The sequence below is a fragment of the Dendropsophus ebraccatus genome, chromosome 10, assembly GCF_027789765.1.
Source record: "Dendropsophus ebraccatus isolate aDenEbr1 chromosome 10, aDenEbr1.pat, whole genome shotgun sequence".
NCBI classification, from domain to species: Eukaryota; Metazoa; Chordata; class Amphibia; order Anura; family Hylidae; genus Dendropsophus; species Dendropsophus ebraccatus.
Window position 1 is genome coordinate 8,463,567 of NC_091463.1, and position 20,643 is coordinate 8,484,209.

Below are 20,643 nucleotides of genomic sequence, written 5' to 3' on the forward strand. Positions count from 1 at the left end.
GTAAATAAGACGGTACAGCTCGGGTATACAGCCAACAAACGTTTACAGGGCGATGTAAATAAGACGGTACAGCTCGGGTATCCAACGAACGTTTACAGGACAATGTAAATAAGACGGTACAGCTCGGGTATACAGCCAACAAACGTTTACAGGACGATGTAAATAAGACGGTACAGCTCGGGTATCCAACGAACGTTTACAGGGCGATGTAAATAAGACGGTACAGCTCGGGTATACAGCCAACAAACGTTTACAGGACGATGTAAATAAGACGGTACAGCTTGGATATACAGACAACAAACGTTTACAGGGCGATGTAAATAAGACGGTACAGCTCGGGTATACAGCCAACAAACGTTTACAGGACGATGTAAATAAGACGGTACAGCTCGGGTATCCAACGAACGTTTACAGGACAATGTAAATAAGACGGTACAGCTCGGGTATCCAGACAACAAACGTTTACAGGACGATGTAAATAAGACGGTACAGCTCGGGTATCCAACGAACGTTTACAGGGCGATGTAAATAAGACGGTACAGCTCGGGTATACAGCCAACAAACGTTTACAGGACGATGTAAATAAGACGGTACAGCTTGGATATACAGACAACAAACGTTTACAGGGCGATGTAAATAAGACGGTACAGCTCGGGTATACAGCCAACAAACGTTTACAGGACGATTTAAATAAGACGGTACAGCTCGGGTATCCAGAAAACAAACGTTTACAGGACGATGTAAATAAGACGGTACAGCTCGGATATCCAGACAACAAACGTTTACAGGACGATGTAAATAAGACGGTACAGCTCGGGTATCCAGCCAACAAACGTTTACAGGACGATGTAAATAAGACGGTACAGCTCGGGTGTCCAGACAACAAACGTTTACAGGACGATGTAAATAAGACGGTACAGCTCGGGTATACAGCCAACAAGCTCTTACAGGACGATGTAAATAAGACGGTACAGCTCGGATATCCAGACAACAAACGTTTACAGGATGATGTAAATAAGACGGTACAGCTCGGGTATCCAGCCAACAAACGTTTACAGGACGATGTAAATAAGACGGTACAGCTCGGATATCCAGACAACAAACGTTTACAGGACGATGTAAATAAGACGGTACAGCTCGGGTATCCAGCCAACAAACGTTTACAGGACGATGTAAATAAGACGGTACAGCTCGGGTATCCAGACAACAAACGTTTACAGGACGATGTAAATAAGACGGTACAGCTCGGGTATACAGCCAACAAGCTCTTACAGGACGATGTAAATAAGACGGTACAGCTCGGATATCCAGACAACAAACGTTTACAGGATGATGTAAATAAGACGGTACAGCTCGGGTATCCAGACAACAAACGTTTACAGGACGATGTAAATAGTTCGGGTAGCCAGCCGACAAACCTTTAGGGTGTGTGCACACTACAGAACCTGGGTGGATCAATCTGTCCATTCTTTGGGTGGACGGCGGAATCCACCTGTGCATAGAATGGAGTCTATGATACGGACGGAGATGCGTGCGTGAGCGGTGGGTGATCCGCCCGGGTTTCGTAGTTTGCACATACCCTCACAATATGATGTAAATAAGACAGTACAGCTCGGCTATCCAGACAACAAACGTTGAAACGCATCCAAGGTTCGGGTGGGTTCACACAGATAATCTGCCGCTGATTCCGCAGCTTGCGCCAGTGCGCATCTCTGCCTGTGCCATAGACTCCATTTTATGGTCGGGTAGATTCTGCGGTCCGAGGAAAGGATTGACATGTCAATTACGCGCCATATATAAGATTTAGGCAATAGCGATCTGCTCACAAACATCAAGGGTCAGATCATCCACATACCCCAAGATGTATACCAGTGGGGATTGTTGTAGATGCAGAGTAAGCTCCACATATGCTGCCCCCTGGTGGTTGCATGTCTCCAGGTAACCCAGGCCCTATTATACGGGGCGACTATTGTGCAAAAAATTGTTGTATCGCCCAAATTTAAACAATAATTATGTGTGAATGCTGAATCATCATTAAAGGGGTTATCCAGCGCTACAAAAACATGGCCACTTTCCCCCTACTGTTGTCTCCAGTTTGGGTGGGGTTTTGAAACTCAGTTCCATTGAAGTAAATGGAGCTTCATTGCAAACCACCTGAAATGGAGACGACAGTAGGGGGAAAAGTGGCCATGTTTTTGTAGCGCTGGATAACCCCTTTAATCGTTCAGTATAATTCCATATCGTTTGTTCATTTGCTGGGACTAGATGGAATAAGGGTCCATTTACACAGAAAGATTATCTGACAGATTATATGCCAAAGATTTGAAGCCAAAGCCAGGAACAGACTATAAACAAAGATCAGGTCATAAAGGTAAGACTGAGATTTTTCCTCTTTTCAAATCCATTCTTGGCTTTGGCTTTAAAGCAGAAGTCCGGACAAAATTCTTATTAAAGTATTGTATTGCCCCTTCACAAGTTATACAAATCCCCAATATACACTTATTATGGGAAATGCCCATAAAGTGCTTTTTTCCTGCACTTACTACTGCATCAAGGCCTCACTTCCTGGATAAAACGATGTCACTTCCTAGATAACATGGTGATGTCACTTCCTGGATAAAATGGTGATGTACGACTCCCAGAGCTGTGCAGGCTGTGGCTGCTGGAGAGGATGATGGCAGAGGGATGCTCAGCGTCCCTCCAGTGCCCTGTGTCCCTCAGTGTCCCCCTGCCATCATCCTCTCCTCAGCCACAGCCCGCACAGCTCTGGGAGTCGGGTCGTGACCTCACCATGTTATCCAGGAAGTGACCTCACCATGTTATCCAGGAAGTGACCTCACCATGTTATCCAGGAAGTGACCTCACCATGTTATCCAGGAAGTGAAGCCTTAATGCGGGAAAAAAGCACTTCATGGGTGCCTTCACACCTACCATATCGCTGCGGATTTCTCACGTAAAATTTACATGAACAGGGCGGCGATTTCTGATGCGAGAAAATCGCATTTATGTGCAAATTGTATATTTACCCAGATGCCATATGACAGCACCCCTGGAGAGGACCTCCCACCTCAGGACAGGAAACCTGAGAAGATAAAAGTCTGACACACCTCTCCACACCCCCAGTTCAGGTTTCCTGTCCTGCGGGTAGGAGGCCTGTGAAGAGCCCCCATCCTTGGGGTGAAGTTTTTCATACCTTTTCCACATAGCTGCAGGTCCTCCGTTGGCACGGCCTAGTGGGGCTCCCTGAGGGCAGAAGACTGTCTTCGGACAGCAGCCTGTAGTCTGGTGGCAGTCTGGACTGTGTGGTGTTCCTCCTGCAGCTACCCGGATCTGTTCCCCTGTTGCGGCGGCTGGTTCCGCAGGTGGGGTGGGGGTTCGGGTGGCTGTGGATTCGAGCAGGCCATGTTCTGTTCCCCAGCTTTCTGGCTCGGTGTGTGGATGCCGGGCCATGTCGCATCCGGCGTGATGCGGAGTTCGGCATAGACCCAGGAACTTTAATAAAGCCAGGTGGATCCCCAGCACATTGTCCATATCTCCCAGCGTCCGGGGAAACCAAGACTACCCACCAGCCAGCTAAGAGCCACTAGTTAGTGGAGCAACTCCAGTCTGTCAGCAAGCAGTCTCTGCAGACAAAAGGAGCAAATGGACGCCATGAATGATCATCCAGGACCGAGACCATGCAAGTGTGGATGGTGTGCCATATCCATGTTCCTTTTGAAATGCTGCAGAACTGAAAAATTACCAAATATAAACTAAAAAATGGCAGAACAGAGTTTGGTAATCCATCAGCAACTACAAACTGTATAGGCAATGATGCCCATTACAATGGAATTGCATTGTATGCCACATTTGCACACTAATGCTCCATGGAGACGGAGGAAAAGTGGTCCCAGCAGGCTTCCTGTCATAATGACAGGTGCCTCATCTCTCCATGGTGAAGAAAGAAGGTGTATGCTTCAGCACAGAGAGACGCTGAGAGGTGAGGCGTGAAAGCCACCTATAGCCTGTCATTATGACAGGCAGGCTGGCGGCATTCAAAACACTTTACCTCAATGTACAGGGAGCAGAAAAATAAAGTACACCCTAAAAAAAATTTAATTAAAAAAAAAATTACCTGTTTGGTTAGGAAGTGTGTCCCACTCTGGGTATAGAGTTAAGATAATAGTCTTCCATGCATCTGCCTTATGATGCCGATCATTATATTTAGGATCATTTGTATTCCTCAGGATCTTCAACCTTTATCCAAGAAATGAAACGAAACAATAAATTAAAGCACATTCGACATAGCATATGGGCAAAATCTATGGATACGGTCATCACTGGGTAGAATATTTTGAGAGGAGCCATATTACATACTTGCATGACTGTCCCGTTTAGAATATAAGCTAAAAGAATTTTCAAAAATCAACATTTAGGCAATGAGCCTACAAACCAAATTAGTAGTTGCAGCCCCCGCAGCAATGCTATCACCCGATGCCCTCAGGGTCCTAATGCCGGGGGGTGGTGGTGAAACTACCGACTAACCGCACACCGATCCAAATAAGGCGCATGAAAAATACAAATAAAACTGCTTTTATTATACTTACCAACCCGATTAGACGGGAGACGTTGATCCCCATTCGGCTGTAACAGGTCATGTCCCCCAAGATGGCCTCTACGACCATGAACGAACAACTTGTCTTCTTCTTCCGCCGGGCCAGCCACTAAGGAGGAAGTGACGTCTTGTCAAATAAACTTTATTTCTCTGGCTGGTACATGAACAAGTCCGCATTGAAAAACGCATAAACCAAACTGCGGATAATAAACGCACGAAATCCGCTGCGGATACACATTCCCATTGACTTTCATAGCAATCATTATCGCTGCGGATTTCATTGCGATAAACTTGCAGTGTGAAATCCGCAGCGATACGGTAGGTGTGAAGGCACCCTATAAGCATTTCCTGTAATAAGTGTATATTGGTCATTTGTATACCTTTTGGGGGCAATACTGTATGTTAATAAAAATTTTCGCCAGACTTCTCCTTTAAATCTCTGGCAGATAATCTTTCTGTGTAAATGGACCCTAAATGACTAACGTTATATGGTGAACAATTTTAGGTGGCTCTCGTTTGTGATCATTTATTGTTTATCATTAAAAATCACTTAGTCTAATAGCCCTTTACACAGACAGACTTTTGAAGCCAAAGCCAGGAACACTATAAACAGGGAACAGGTCATAATAAAAGATTGAGATTTCTCCTCTTTTTAAATCCATTCCTGGCTTTGGCTTCAAAAATCTGTCAGATAAATCTCTCTGTGTAAACGCACCCTTAGTCTAAAACCGGCCTGGTAATAGATGAGGGTCTCCACACAATATCACTGGTCTCTCTGGAAGACGATGGTTCACACCTGTATGTTCGTATTGCAGGTTTACCTTAAAGGGCACCGGACTGCATGCGAATCTTGACCTTCTCTGTCAGTTACATAGGTGAGTGCAGTCTCTTCTTTTTCTACTTTTGCTTTAATTTCATGTTGTTACCATATGTCATGAGCCCTGCTGAACAGACCCAAAAATACACGGGACCCTCAGGAGGACTGAGTGTAGGTTTAGAACACAGAAAAAAAGGCAAATTTGGTCAGCTCTCCTAGAACACCATTCACACTAGGCAGAAGCACGTTGCTATGACTTGACTGAGGGAGAGGTGATATCCGTTTATCTTTTACCCCCACCCCCCAAAAGAACCCGCACACAGACAAGGGTTAAGTGGTATAAAAGGCCACAGCTTTTATTATAAACAACCATAATTTAACATTTTCAAAATAGAATCTGTAATAAAATCCTAGTGCAAACATCCTAGTGCAAGTTGTAACTTTTTTCTTGCTACATAAAGTTCAGAGAGGGGGGTCCCCCGAAGGCACCCATCCATCCACAACCAGTACTCGGTCTGGACCTTGCCCACAGTCGTAACACACCAGACCTGCGGACACCCATCTTCCAGACCTACATAACTCTTCCTGGGAACCCTGTCCAACAGGACTTCAAGCCACCGTTATATTATTATTACCACTCCTTCCTCCATTGCCTTCTAGGACCCCACCTCCCCTCTATTCCTTAAACTGCCGCCGTGACAAAGCAATAACTACAGCGCCCAAATAAAGGGCGGGCGGGCCAACTTCTCACTCCCAGCACCAGGCTAGACTGACTCGCCCACGTGATGCTGACTTTTATACTAGCCCCCCTTCTGACCAGCTATAGCTCCACCTCCCCACTCCTACCCCTCCCCTAGTCATGGGCCCCTCCCGTTTCCCTTTGGCTGAACTCCCGGGGCCTTACTGAAATTGCACGCACACAAAAATACAGAAAAATGCAACAGCTCGCCGCAATGGCAAGATACAGATCCACTACAGACATGAAAATAGTAAAAAGCAGCCCCCCCCCCAAACATGGCATGTAATACGCCTATGCTCTGGGCATGCAAGATCCATCCTATACTAGCAAAAGTAATTACACCACCTGGGGGCAAGGGTGGAGTGCACAACCAAGTAGGGGCAGCTGCTCCCCACAGGTGGTCTAATTACTTTTTCCGGTATAAGATGGATCTTGCATGCCCAGAGCAAAGGCGTATTGTGTAGGACTGCCCTGAGCCTGGGGCTGCCTTATCGTGGTGGGGTGGTTTACACTGTGTGCAAATGGTAACCAAAAGCCTCATTATTTTTGTGGGAATTTTTGTATTAGCAGTTGGGGGGGGGGGGGGGCTGCTTTTACCTATTTTCATGTCTGTAGTGGGTCTGTATATTGCGGTGAGCTGTTGCATGTTTCTGTGTGTTTGAGTATAGGTTTATGCTGCCATTCCTATCCCTGTATAGTAGGAACTTGTTACGAAGATTTCCATCAAAAGAACATGCAAAGTAGCTCTTCCCCAGCTCTCTGGTGCCACCTAGTGGAGGTGAGACCTTGAAAGTCAATGCCTGGCTTCAGTGAAGTTGTGATCACAGACTCTTTTTTTAGCCCATTGCTTCCTATTGAGCTATTACACGTTCCCTTTTTTTTTTTTTTCATGGATCTGCAATCCGTTGTGTGAATGAATAGAACATGTCATAGCTCAGACAAGATGACCGCACGGATTCCCGCATAGAAGTCTATGAGATCTGTGTTTTTCACGGATTGCACGGATCTGACATCTGTGCAAACACAGTTGTGATGTAATAAGTGAAATCTGAAAAGCTTTAAACAGATCTGTGTTGTGATTCACAAACTTAGGTCCACAATTTGTCAGTATTAGGCTGGGTTCACACTACGTTTTTGCAATCCATTTGTTTCATCCGTTTTTGCAAAAAACTTGTCAGGACGGGGCAGGCAGGGGTAAGACATGACAGTGAGCCCTGACGCTGAACCCACCGGCCGTGGACAACCACAATGATGTTCCCTGAATAAGTGCACACAGAACAAGATTGACAAACAAACACAAAATGGGATAGTCAAAACCAAACAGGCAGCGCAGTACAAAAACAAGTGACAATCGGATAGTCAAAAGTCAAAGCCAGATGTCAGGTAACACAGTCGAGCAAGCAGAGAGAGTTAGGACGGGGACTGCAGGAATAGCCAAGGGGGAGCTGGGACCAGGGTATTAAACCTAATAGCCTGTGAACAGGAACTGAAGGCTGGCTCCTTAACCCTTAGACGACCAAGTACATACCGGTACGCCCTGGAAGTCTGTGCCCAGACGACCCTGGGTGTACCAGTACCTCCTGAGCCATGAAGCGCGCTCCGGAGCGAAGCTCGCTCCATAGCAGGTGGGGGCCGGCTGCAGTGAGCAGCCGACACCTCAACATTAGTGACAGGCTGCAACAATCGCAATGCAGCGTGTCATTAACACCTTAAGTGCCGGGGCCAGTCACACTGCGGGGGTCCTGATTATTAAAACTGACCGCCTGAGGTCTCTCATCTGCCTCCGTGCGGTCCGATCGGCAATCTGCTCACTGAGCCTGCACAGGCAGGCTCAATCAGCAGAGCGCCGATAACACTGATCAATGCTGTGCCTGTGGCATAGCAATGATCAGTGTAAAAAAGGAAAGCTGTGTATGTACAGGTCCCCCAAAGGGACTTCAAATGTGTAAAAGGAAAAAACATTATTACGCTACCCCAAAACCCTCCCCCAATAAAAGTTCAAATCACCCCCCTTTCCCGTTATAAAAATAAATCTTATAAAAATAAATAAATAAACCTATAATTTACCGTAGCGTGCGTAATTGTCCGATCTATTAAAATATAACAAGCGTTATTGCGAACGGCGTAGACGAAAAGAGGGGAAAAAGTGCGCGGATTACCAATTTTATGTTACATTATGTATAAAAAAAAATTTATAAAAAGTGATCAAAACGTCCGATCTTCACAAATATGGTATTAATAAAAACTAGAGATCATGGCGGAAAAAATGACACCCCATACAGCCCCGTAGGTGAAAAAATAAAACCGTTATAAGCGTCATAATAGGCCCATTTTATTAATAATTAATTGCCAAAAAAAAGGATTTCATTAAAAAATATATATATAACATTAGAGAATCTGTGTAACCTGCATATGGTTGTGTTCGGACTGACCTATAGAATAATAGTATCATGTCGCTGTTACCATATAGTGCATTACGTAGACACAGGAACCCCCCCAAGCGTTACCGTATTGCATTCTTTTTTTACGATTTCACCTATTTATATCTTTATAAATAATAATTTTGGGGTTCCATCATACATGTTATGGGAGAATAAAAGACGCCATTACAAAGTACAAAAACAACAAGCCCCCATATGGCCCTGTAGATGGCAAACAAAGTGCTAGAGCTCTTAGAAGGGGAGGAGGGAAAAACGAAATCGCAAAGATCAAAGTTTGCGCGGTCCACTGGGTCATTTTGGGCCTGGTCCTCAAAGCGTTAAAGAGGATTTACCATCAGGTACATCCTCTTTAATCTGACCCAGGGATAGAACGGCGCCGTCACGGAGAAGCCGGTGCCGCGGTCCGTTTTTTAAACCGCGGCCTGATTCTAATGACAGCGCCATTCTATCCTTGGGTCAGATTAAAGAGTGTGTATCTGATGGTACATCCTCTTTAAATACAGGACCAGGAGCCCGGACCAGAACATCATTGGTCCGGACTCCTGAGTCCTGATTAGAGTCAGCTGAAGCACTGCTGAGCGACGTCTGCCACTCACTCTGAGTGCTAAACACCGCTCAGCTGAGCCGCCGACTGAACAGAGTATCTGTGATCTCACTCGGAAGGCGCCACCACGGGCCGGAGGCTAAGAGCAGCGCTCGATCCCAGTGAGGTAAGTTCCTGACACAACTGATGGAAAAATTAACCTCTTAAGGACCCATGACGTACCGATACGCGGGTCCTTTAAGAGGGCGCCGCAGACCTGCCGCATGCGATCGGGAGAGATGGCCTGCTGAAATACACTGCAGGCCATCTCTCCCTGTCGGCATGGGGGGTTGTTAACCCCCCCCCCCCCATGCCGACGATCGCTGCTATTGGCTGATCAGTTCAGATCAGCCAATAGCGTCGATCGGAACCTTTCCAGGCCATCGGTGACCCAATGACCCGGAAAAAATGGCGGGCGGTGCTGTCCAAGGACTGCACCGACCGCCATTACTGTAAAAAGTTATGATGGTCACGGTGACACCGGCCCGATCACCGTGAACGGCCGGCCGGTAGCGGCCGGACGTTCACGGCGATCAAGGTCCCCAAAAGTAATAAATTTCTGCTCTGGACCCCTCAGCTAGGTAGCTGAGGGGTCCAGAGCAGGTATTTGTACATTACTCACCTGTCCCAGGGTCCTGATCGGCGTCTTCCAGGTTCGGTGCGTCTTCGTCTTCTCTTCGGGTCTTCGGCTTCTTCCGTGCGGTCCCCTTCGGCTTTTTTCGGCTCCAGCATCGTCTTTTTCCGGATTTTGCGCTCTGCTGCCCTCTAGCGGCTGATAAGTGTAATACACTTATCAGCAGCTATAGGGATGTTCAGTATGTAGTAAAAGTTGTTGTTTTTTTTCCAATTATTTTTTTTTTCTATTTTCCGCATCCTATCGCCGCTGAGTGTTGATCAGCATCGCACGAAAGTGTGCTGCTAATCAGCAACTCCTGCTTTTTGGCGTAGGGTGTTTTTTTTCTATATCCTACTACCACAGTCTGCTGATAAGTGCCGCACTTTATCAGCAACACCATTTTTGGCGTAGGTTTTTTTTTTTATACTTACTGTAAAAAACACTACATTACACCACACTACACTACATTGAATAATGTTTGACACTACACCACTACATACCCCATATACCAATTCCCATATAAAAGTGGCCCCCGGCGTGTTTTCGGTATCGGACGCATACGCTATTATTGCCTCGGACACCGAAACAGCCAGTGAGGATGAATAGGGGGATCCTTTTTTCCTCAATTCATCCTCATCCTCATCATCCAGTGACGTGTCTGGGGGTAGCAAAGCGTACGCTGCCCCCCAGACACGTCTTTTCCGCCAGTACCGTCCGAATAAGAGATGGCGGTATGGCATGAAATTCTACAAACTCTGTGAGAGTACCTCAGGGTACACTTACAGATTTAGGGTAGGTGCACACTGCAGAATGGCGAAGGATAACCCTTTGTGCATTCCGCAGCTGGCACCCACCGGCGGACTGATGCAGGCGTGCGTCTCCGCCCGTGTCATAGACTCCATGTTATGCATGGGTGGATTCCATCGTCCGTCCAAAGAATGAACACATTGGACGGAGAGCGGAATCCGCCCGTGCATAGAATGGAGTCTATGACACGTGCGGAGACTCGCGCCTCCATCAGTCCGCCGGTGGGTGCCAGCTGCGGAATGCACAAAGGGTTATCCTTCGCTATTCCGCAGTGTGCACATACCCTTAGAGTGTATGAAGGAAGGGACACCCGAATCCAGCCCCCAGATGCCCCCCCCCCCCCCCATCCACGGAGTTAGTGGGGAGATCGTTCGGGAACTGATCTTCCCACTGCTGGATAAAGGCCACCACCTGTACGGGGATAACTTTTATACCAGCACCCCCCCTTCCGGTCCCTCGCTGCCCGAGCTACTGTAGCTTGTGGCACGATCCGTAAATATCAGAAGTAGTAATAGCGCCCTAATATTTAGCAGCCATGGAGCGGACCCAGCGCTTCTGGATATGAGGGACCCCGTATCTCACCAGGACAACATTTTCCAGGTGACGTCCCCCACACTGGAGAACGGGAGACCCCAGAAGAAGTGCAGAGTTTAGGGGAAGAGGGTAATCAGGAAGGACACCATTTTCCAGTGTGACACCTGTCCTGATCACCCCGGCCTCTGCATACTGGATCGCTCCAAGGCGCACCACACGTCACAGGGGTTCTACATTATCTATATTCTGTCCCTTATTCCTATTTCAGGGGTCACGTTGATCCAGGGATTATTCTGATCGCCATTATGGAGTCGGGAAGGAATTTTCCCCTGTGATGAGGCTACTGTCGTCTGCCTCACGAGGGGTTTTTGCCTTCCTCTGGATTAACACAGGTTGAATTTGATGGACACCTGTCACTTCCAACCTTCTAAACTTATAATTGGCCTAATACCCCCAAATAAGTTAATAATTGTCCCTTTTCCCCAGCTAAATAGGTATGGCCACCATTCCCATTAGAGGATGCCATGATGCAATTACAAAGCCTCTGTGCGGCCAGGACAGTAGAAACCCCCCACAAGTGACCCCATTCTGGAAACTACACCCCATAAGGAATCTAACAAGGGGAGCAGCGGGTATATGGCCCCCTGGTGACGGCCACATTTGGGACGTGAAAATGAAAAAAAATGGTATTTTTTATTTTCACGGCACATGTTCTACATATGTGCCCGTTACCAGTGGGGTCCATATGCTCACTGCACCCCTTGTTAGATTCCTTATGGGGTGTAATTTTCAGAATGGCATCACTTGTGGGGGGTTTCTACTGTCCTGGCAGCACAGGAGCTTTGTAATTGCGACATGGCCTCCATCCTCCGTTCCAGCCTCTAAATGGCACTCTGTCCCTTTGGTGGCTTGCCCTGTGCCCATATGGCACATTATGTCCACATGTGGGGTATTTTCGTACTCAGGGGAAATTACCCTACACGTTTCGCGTTTATTTTCTTTTTTAACTCCTTGTGGAAATGGAAAAAAATCAAGGCTAGACCAACATTTAGTGTAATTTTTTTTTAAATTTTTACTCTAAATCATTGATCTTGTCATGATTTTTTCATTTTTTTACAAGGGGCTAAAAGATAAAAAAAAAACACAAAATGTGTAGAGCAATTTCCCCTGAGTACGGAAATACTCCACATGTGGACATAAAGCGCCATGCGGGTGCAGGGTAAGCCTCCAAAGGGAAGGAGCGCCATTTGATTTTTTGAGGCTGGATTTGGCTGGAATGGATTTCGAGGGGCCATGTTGCATTTAAAAGGCCCCTGTGTTGCAAAGACAGTTGAAACCCCCCACAAGTGACCCCATTATGGAAACTACACCCCTCAGGGAATGTAACAAGGGGTGTAGTGAGCATATGGACCCCACTGGTGACGGGCACAAATGTGGAACAATGTGGCGTGAAAATGAAATATTATATTTTTACACTATAATGTTGGTTTAGCCTTGAATTTATCATTTTCACAAGGGGTTAAAAGAGAAAAAAAAACACAATGTGTAGAGTAATTTCCCCCAAGTCTGTAAATACCCCACATGTGGACATAAAGCGCCATGTGGGCGCAGGGCAAGCCTCCGAAGGGAAGCAGCGCCATTTGGATTTTGGAGGTTGGATTTGGCTAGAATGGATGATGAACGCCATGTCACTTTTACAGAGCCCTCGTGCTGCCAAGACAGTGGAAACCCCCCACAAGTGACCCCATTCTGGATACTACACCCCTCAAGGAATCTAACAAGGGGTTCAGTGAGGATATGGACCCCTAGATGACGGGCACATTTGTGGCGTGAAAGTGAAAAAATGAAAATTTTCACTTTCACGTCACATTTTTCCACATTTGTGCACGTCACCAGTGGGGTCCATATGCTTAGTGCACGCCTTGTTAGATTCCTTGAGGGGTGTAGTTTCCAGAATGGGGTCACTTGTGGGGGGTTTCCAGTGTTTTGGCAGCACGAGGGCTCTGTAAATGCGACGTGGCCCTTGAAATCCATTCCAATGAAATCCAGCTTCCAAAAGCCAATTGGCGCTCCTTCCCTTTGGAGGCTCGTCCTGCGTCCGCTTGGCACTTTATGTCCACATGTGGGGTATTTCTGTACTCGGGAGAAACTGCGCTACATGTTTTGTGTTTTTTTTTCCTTTTATCCCTTTGTGAAAATGAAAAATTGAAGGCTAGAACAACGTTTTAGTGCAAAAAAATACTTTTGTCTTTTTTCACGCCATATTGTTCAGAAAATCTGTGAAGCACCTGTGGGGTCCAGATGCTCACCGCACCCCTTGTTACATTCCTTGAGGGGTGTAGTTTTCTAAATGGTGGCCCTTTAGGGGTGTTTTTTAGGTTTTGGCACCCCAGAGCCTCTGCCAAGCTGAAGTGGTACAGTCAGAAATGACCAAATATAACGGAGCCATTGAAATTCACTAAGCGCTCCTTTATATCTGAGGCTTGTGGTTGCGTCAAATAGCGCAATAGGGCCACATATGGGGTATTTCTATAAACTGCAGAAACGGGGCAATCAATATTGGGGTGCATTTCTCTGGTAATAGGTTTATAATTATGAAAAATATTGAATTACAATAAAATCTCTGCACAGAAAATTACAATTTTCAAATTTCTTACACACTTAGCTTTTATTTCTGTGACTCCCCTAAAGGGTTAAAACACTTTCTGGATGTCCTTTTGCAGAGTTTGGGGGGTGCAGTTTCTAAAATGGGGTGCTTTGTGGGGCTTTCTAACATACAGTCCCCTCAAATACACTTTAAACCTGAACAGGTCCCTAAAAATATCTGATTTTGAAATTTTACTGAAAATTTGGTAATTTGCTGCTAATGTTTTACGCTTTCTATTGTCTAAAAAAAATGAAATATAGTTTAATAAATGCCGCCAACATTAAGTAGACATGTTGCTAATGCTATTTAATATATAACATGTGGTATAACCATTTTCTGTATAAGCAGAAAAGTTTTAAAGTTGGAAAAATGCTTTTTTTCACAATTTTTTACGCTATTTTGGGTTTTTTTCATAAAGATTTGTTATAAGTATCGACTCCAATTTACAAGAAATATGAAGTACAATATGTCACGAGAAAACAATCTCAGAATCAGACGGATAGGTAAAGGCATCCCGAAGTTATTAATGAATAAAGTGACACTGGTCATATTCATAAAATTTGCTCCGGTCCTTAAAGGGGTAGTCCACCCAAAAATTTTTTCTTTCAAATCAACTGCTGCCATGAAGTGACAGAGATTTGTAATTTACTTCTATTAAAAAATCTCAAGCCTTCCAGTACTTATTAGCTGCTGTATGCCCAACAGGAAGTTGTATTATTTCCAGTCTGGAGAGCAGAAGGGGTTTTCTATGGGGATTTGCTTCTGCTCTGGACAGTTCCTGACATGGACAGAGGAGGCAACAGAGAGCACTGGGTCAGACAGGAAAGAAAACACCACTTCCTGCTGGACATACAGCAGCTAATAAGTACTGGAAGACTTAAGATTTTTTAATAGAAGTGAATTACAAATCTCTGGCACTTTATGGCACCAGTTGATTTGAAAGAAAAATTTTTTGGGTGGACTACCCCTTTAAGGCCATTTCAGGCCCCGTCCTTAAGGGGTTAATGCATTTGTGTGCATCCGTTTTGATCCATTTTTCTATTGACTTCCTTTTTTAAAAAAGGGATCAAAACGCGTTCGTTTTTCTTAATGTACACAAAAACGTAGCAGACCTTATTTTTGTGTATGTTAAAAAAAATGGATGCATTTTGATCTGTGTTTTTTTATTATGAAAGCCAATGGAAATACTGATGCACATGAATGCATCAGTTTTTTATGCAAAAACGTAGCGTAAACTTCGCCTACGTCCTTAATTTTATGCTGGTTGTAAATAAAAAGAGTGAACAGATTTTTAATTCTGTGGACCGTACATCCGTAAATTGTGGATGCTACCGCAGCCAAATCGCGAATCCATAAAACTATGGATATATGAACTGGCCCTATAGAAACCTTTGGGACCACAATTTTATTATTGCTCTTAGGCCTTGTTCACATGTCTGCATTTGTTGTCCATAATTGCGGACCCACAACTATGCGCATCAAATTTGGAACAGTTGTAAAACATGACTGGGGGATTTTAAATAACCGATCCAGAATTGTTCTTGCGGGACTTGATGGCCTGGAAACTCTAAAAATCTCATCAGATGAGCATAGTCCCTTCTATTCCATTCCTGGCTGGTATTATTGCTAGACCATTGAGGACGGCAGAGGACCCTACAGGCTACAAAAAAAAAAGGATTTATTTATTTTATCCTCTCCCCAAAATATTCAGTATAAAAATGTCGCCATCTATGTTTTCCACATGATAATGATACATATTTCTTCCTCAGAATCCTGTCCACCGAGGCCGACCTTCTCAGCCAGCAGTAAGATAATTTTTGTCTTTTTTTCCTCCTCCACAACTTCCTCTGACTTCTAAATGCCAAAAGTTTTTCAGTTTTATGAAATAAAGTCCCCTTGAAAATAGCAACTGCCAAAAGTACTACTTTTTCTACTCCTATACTGTATATCCAGTTTATTTAACCATAAATCTTTATCCACTTCAGTCTTTATAGCATGGTTAGCTGCATTAACGATAGACCCAGCGACATAGGGGGACAGAGGCTACAAAAAGTTTTACTTTTTTTTTTCCTCTTTGGAAGACAATGTTGTTCTCTCCAAGTAGAGATGAGCGAACCTGACAATGTTTGGGTTCATATAAACCCAAATGATTGGCCTTTGATTCGTACTGTCTGCCCGCTTTGTTAAGAAGGTGGATACAGTCCGAAGACCACCTGGAAAACATTGATACGGCCATAGGCGGTCCTCGGGCTGTATCCACCTTCTCCATGGAGCAGGCATTCAAAAGCCGATGTTTTTGGCTCGTACAAATACTCAGGAAGCCCGCTTCACTTATCTCTATCGCCAAGATATCCAGTATAATGGCGCCATCTACTGGTGTAATATCTCTCTTATATCTTCTAGCAGTAATAGCACCGGCACAAACTCTCATTTATCCCATCTCAAGGACGTGAAACTTCCAAGGTAACACAGTTCACTCATTCCGCATGTAAATCTCCTCTGCTGTAATGTCTTATTCCTAATTTATTTATATATTTTTTTAATTTGTTGAGGCAAAAAATACTTTAGGTCTCATGTGTACAAAAGCACTAAAAGCCTAAAATAATCAATAGCAGCCAATCCAGCTGTGACCTATCGGAGGAGATGCCACCAGCCCCATCACGACCTCCATCTCTCTAATGCTCCGTCCCCTTGGCTTCCACTGGCACCATATTGGTTGAATACATGAAACCAAACTACATAACAACCATTAACCCCGAATATTTCTTCCTCAGGATCCTGTACACCAAGTCCGACGTCTTCAACCCACAGTAAGATCATGTTTTTATTTGTGTTCCCTTTTTCCTCTTCTAGGTCTGACTTCTAGAATCCTCCTATGTCCATAGATTGTGTCCAGTATTGCAACTAGATCCTGTGTACTTATAAATTATTCCTTTTTCTAATCTAATCTAATCTAATCCAGCACTTTGATCAATTAGTGTTTGGGTGTAAAGCCGTGTTCACACATGCATTTTCATTGCAGCAATTATTTAATTGCCGTTCAGTCGTCCTTCATTGCGTTACTGCATTGAAACTCTAGATTGTGTGGACAAACCCTAAAGGGTCACCTTATAATAAGCAGATCACAGTGATCGGCTGTGATCTGTAGAGGAAGCTGTCAACTAGTTTTCAATTTCCCTACAGCGCCACCACAGGGGAAATTAAGAACTACACAGTTGAGATCTATGGTCTGTCTATGTCATGCATGGACATGCCAAGTCCTCCATATCTAGAGATAATCGTAGTAGTCTCAGCAGTCACCATTGTACAGTATATGGAGGGAGCAATGTGTTCCATCAGCACATTGTTGTGGTAAATATGAGTAACAAGAGTAGTTGCACCCCATATAGTGACACATATGCCTACAAAGAGGGAAAAAAGATATTAAAAGGTTTTCCCTTTCAGGAGAACAGACGTGCTAACAGTAACGCCTTGGCTGGCTCCTATTGTCTGGCATGGGACCTTCAATAGACATATACTGAACACTCAATTTCATCAGATCGACGTCCGTGTTGGTCTTACGGTATTTGCCATAAAAAAGTAAGTTCTCTTTCGCTGAAAGTTTCGCTTTTTAAAAAAAAAACATTAAAAATATGTTTCCATTTTAGAGCTTATATTTTATGATGTTTAAGTTATCATACTAGCATGCCCATTGCCACTTGGCCATTGGATTTACATTCCACCATAACGCTCATCATTGTTTTCGCTCACTTTAGATATACAAGGTTCCTCAACACATTCATTGAGTCAGCTGAGAAGTTCTTCATGGTCGGACACAAGGTCAACTATTATGTGTTCACAGATCGGGTCAATGAGATTCCAAATTTCACCTTTGCTAAAGGTAGGCGATTGGTCGTCTTGGAGGTTCCGGCCTACGAAAGGTGGCAGGATGTCACCATGAGACGCATGGAGATGATCCGAGACTTCTCCATTAAGCGCTTTGTCAAAGAGGTGGATTACCTGGCGTGTGTGGATGTAGACATGGTGTTTCTGGATGAGGTTGGAGTAGAGATCTTAAGCAATGTGTTTGGAGCCTTACATCCCGGATTCTTTGAGAAATCACGAAACGAGTTCACGTATGAGCGTAGACCGCAGTCCAGCGCCTACATTCCAGTGGAACTTGGAGATTTCTATTTTGCCGGTGGATATTTTGGAGGTGTAATAGAAGAAGTCATAAAGTTGACCAACTACTGTCACAACGCCATGATGGCCGACAAGCAGCAGAATATAGAGGCGCTCTGGCAAGACGAGAGTTATCTAAATAGATATTTTCTGTCCCATAAACCAACCAAGATCCTGTCACCGGAATATATATGGAACAATTATTACGGATCTCCGGCCGTTGTAAAAACCAAAAGGTTCCTCGGCATCGACAAAATTTACGATGAGGTCAGATTTTAATGGACAATTTGTAGTAAGATTAGATTATGACTAGCCATATTGGGGGGCTGGGGGGGCACTGATTTTAAGGAGCTCAAACTGAGGACAAAAATCCTAAGTATTTCAAAAAGTTTTATGTGGTGACCAAACACCTTCCTAATAAAGAAATACCAGGATGGTGATCGCCATAACGCATATAAGTGGAGCTGGTAAGATTTTTTTTTTTTAACGTGGTCTTTTTATTTGTTGCGTTCAACAGTTGAGGCCAAAATGATGTGACCATGATTATTATTTCTTTAAAGATTTTTTTTTTCCAGAAAAAATCCCAAATTGAATTCACCACAAGAGCCTAAAATAAAAATAAAAAGTTTCTACAGATGGATATGGTGTTGATGAAACCCCCCAAAATGATTAATGATTGGCTCGGACAGCAGCATTGAAACAGCATGGCCGCATGTCATTGGCGGGTTAGGGATCGGATTGTCTTCCTGCAATGAGATTGTGGGGAGCAGATCCATTGTCATCGCTGCTCAAGGCTCTCTGTTGGCTTCACCAAGAATTATCACCCATACAGCATCATAGACAGAAAAGTAAATAAAATATTACTTTAATTTTTAGTTTTAAAAAAATTTAAGTCGTAAAGCATGACAAAAACTTTACAAGTTGGGTATTGTAATTGCGCCAACTACAGAGGAATACAGAGAACATGCCAACTTTACTGCACAGTAAATGGTGTAAAAACAATATATACCTCACAAATATATATATTTTTTTTCTACTTTGCAGTATATTTTATGGTCACTACAAAGTTCAATAGCCTCCTGTGTGAGCAGTGTACAGGGGACACTATAGCGGCTAGTCTACCCCAACTACCCCACAGGCAATCTGTGCAAAACTGGTATAACTGTGTGTGTGTGTGTGTGTATATATTGTGCAGAAGTAGTCCTGCTCCTCATAGACATGACAGCTTATACAGAAAAGTCACCTGAAGGTGTAGGTACACTTTAAAGGACTTTTTCAATAGTCTGATCTCCTGACCTGCACAATAAAATTCTACTTTGAAATGTGTATAGTAAAATCTTTTTGACGTGTAATGTATTTAGTTATTTTTGTACAGATTAAAAGTATATTATATAAAAAGATTCGTAGCCTTAAGTATTTGTTCCCCTCGGGCACTTCCTAGGTAACGATGCCCTGGCAGGTGGAAGGCCTGTGATGGTGCGTGTGGAGTTAGAAACCAAGATACTGAGACTCAAGGGAACTTTATTTACCTTCATCCACAGAGCACAGGCACACGGCTTAAAGGGGTACTCCAGTGCTGATAAAAAAAAGGTCCCTGAAGCTCCAGTTGGTGTCCTCATTTTTTCTGTGCTTCCTGGTTTGGGCTTTCCCATGATGCACTTTGTCTCCTGTGATGTCTAACTGACTCTGTAAAACTGTTAGATGGCTTACAGCTTGCTTATCCAATCAGAGCTGAGCGACCCAAGTATTCTGACAAAGAGAGGCTGGTTTAACGGGGCTTAGACCCGTCTCCCTCTTGATGATGTCATTGTCACAAAATGGCTGCCACAGAACAGCCTGGGGTCAACAGTCATTAGGTAAGAATGAGTTTACTTCACTTCCTGGTAGGGGATTGAGGGGGGGGGGAGATAGGTGATTTAAGTTTATTACAAAGTTATATAACTTTGTAATGTGTTTCAATTACTGGGAAAAATCTTTTCACTGGAGTACCCCTTTAAACATGGCAGATGTGAAAGATCTATAATGGGGTAGAAATTAATCCCTGTCTAGTCAGTGTGGTTATTCCCTGATATTTAAGATCCCCAAGAGGACTTTAAAGGGGTTATCCAGCGCTACAAAAACATGGCCACTTTCTTTTAGTGAAAACACGACTCCAGTTCAGGTGTGGTTTTCAATTAAGTTCCATTCACTTCAATGGAACTGAGCAGCAAAACCCCGCCCAAGCTTGAGACAAGAGTGGGGCTGTCTCTGGAAGAAAGTGGCCATGTTTCTGTAGCATTGGATAACCCCTTTAATATCTATCCAGGTCCAGTCTCCTGAAGGCAGCTATATAACAGCTATACTTACTGTATCCAGGTCCAGTCTCCTGAAGGCAGCTATATAACAGCTATACTTACTGTATCCAGGTCCAGTCTCCTGAAGGCTGCTATATAACAGCTATACTTACTGTATCCAGGTCCAGTCTCCTGAAGGCTGCTATATAACAGCTATACTTACTGTATCCAGGTCCAGTCTCCTGAAGGCAGCTATATAACAGCTATACTTATTATATCCAGGTCCAGTCTCCTGAAGGCTGCTATATAACAGCTATACTTACTGTATCCAGGTCCAGTCTCCTGAAGGCTGCTATATAACAGCTATACTTACTGTATCCAGGTCCAGTCTCCTGAAGGCAGCTATATAACAGCTATACTTACTGTATCCA

At 44.2% G+C, this 20,643-nt stretch overlaps 1 protein-coding gene across 4 annotated transcripts in view; it reads left to right on the plus strand.

The window, feature by feature from the left end:
- The window catches only part of LOC138802501 (histo-blood group ABO system transferase-like), a 35,589-nt gene extending 16,305 nt beyond the window's left edge, over positions 1-19,284 (plus strand). For 3 of the 4 annotated variants that reach the window (XM_069985889.1, XM_069985890.1, XM_069985892.1), the window contains 6 exons: positions 5,410-5,469; positions 15,548-15,583; positions 16,182-16,241; positions 16,553-16,588; positions 17,223-17,357; positions 17,534-19,284. In XM_069985889.1, coding sequence (XP_069841990.1) covers positions 5,410-5,469; positions 15,548-15,583; positions 16,182-16,241; positions 16,553-16,588; positions 17,223-17,357; positions 17,534-18,218 — 1,012 coding nt within the window. In that variant the 3' untranslated portion in view covers positions 18,219-19,284. The remainder of the gene's footprint in view (positions 1-5,409; positions 5,470-15,547; positions 15,584-16,181; positions 16,242-16,552; positions 16,589-17,222; positions 17,358-17,533) is intronic. The other variant, XM_069985891.1, reaches the window with a different exon arrangement.
- The last annotated feature ends 1,359 nt before the right edge of the window (positions 19,285-20,643 follow it).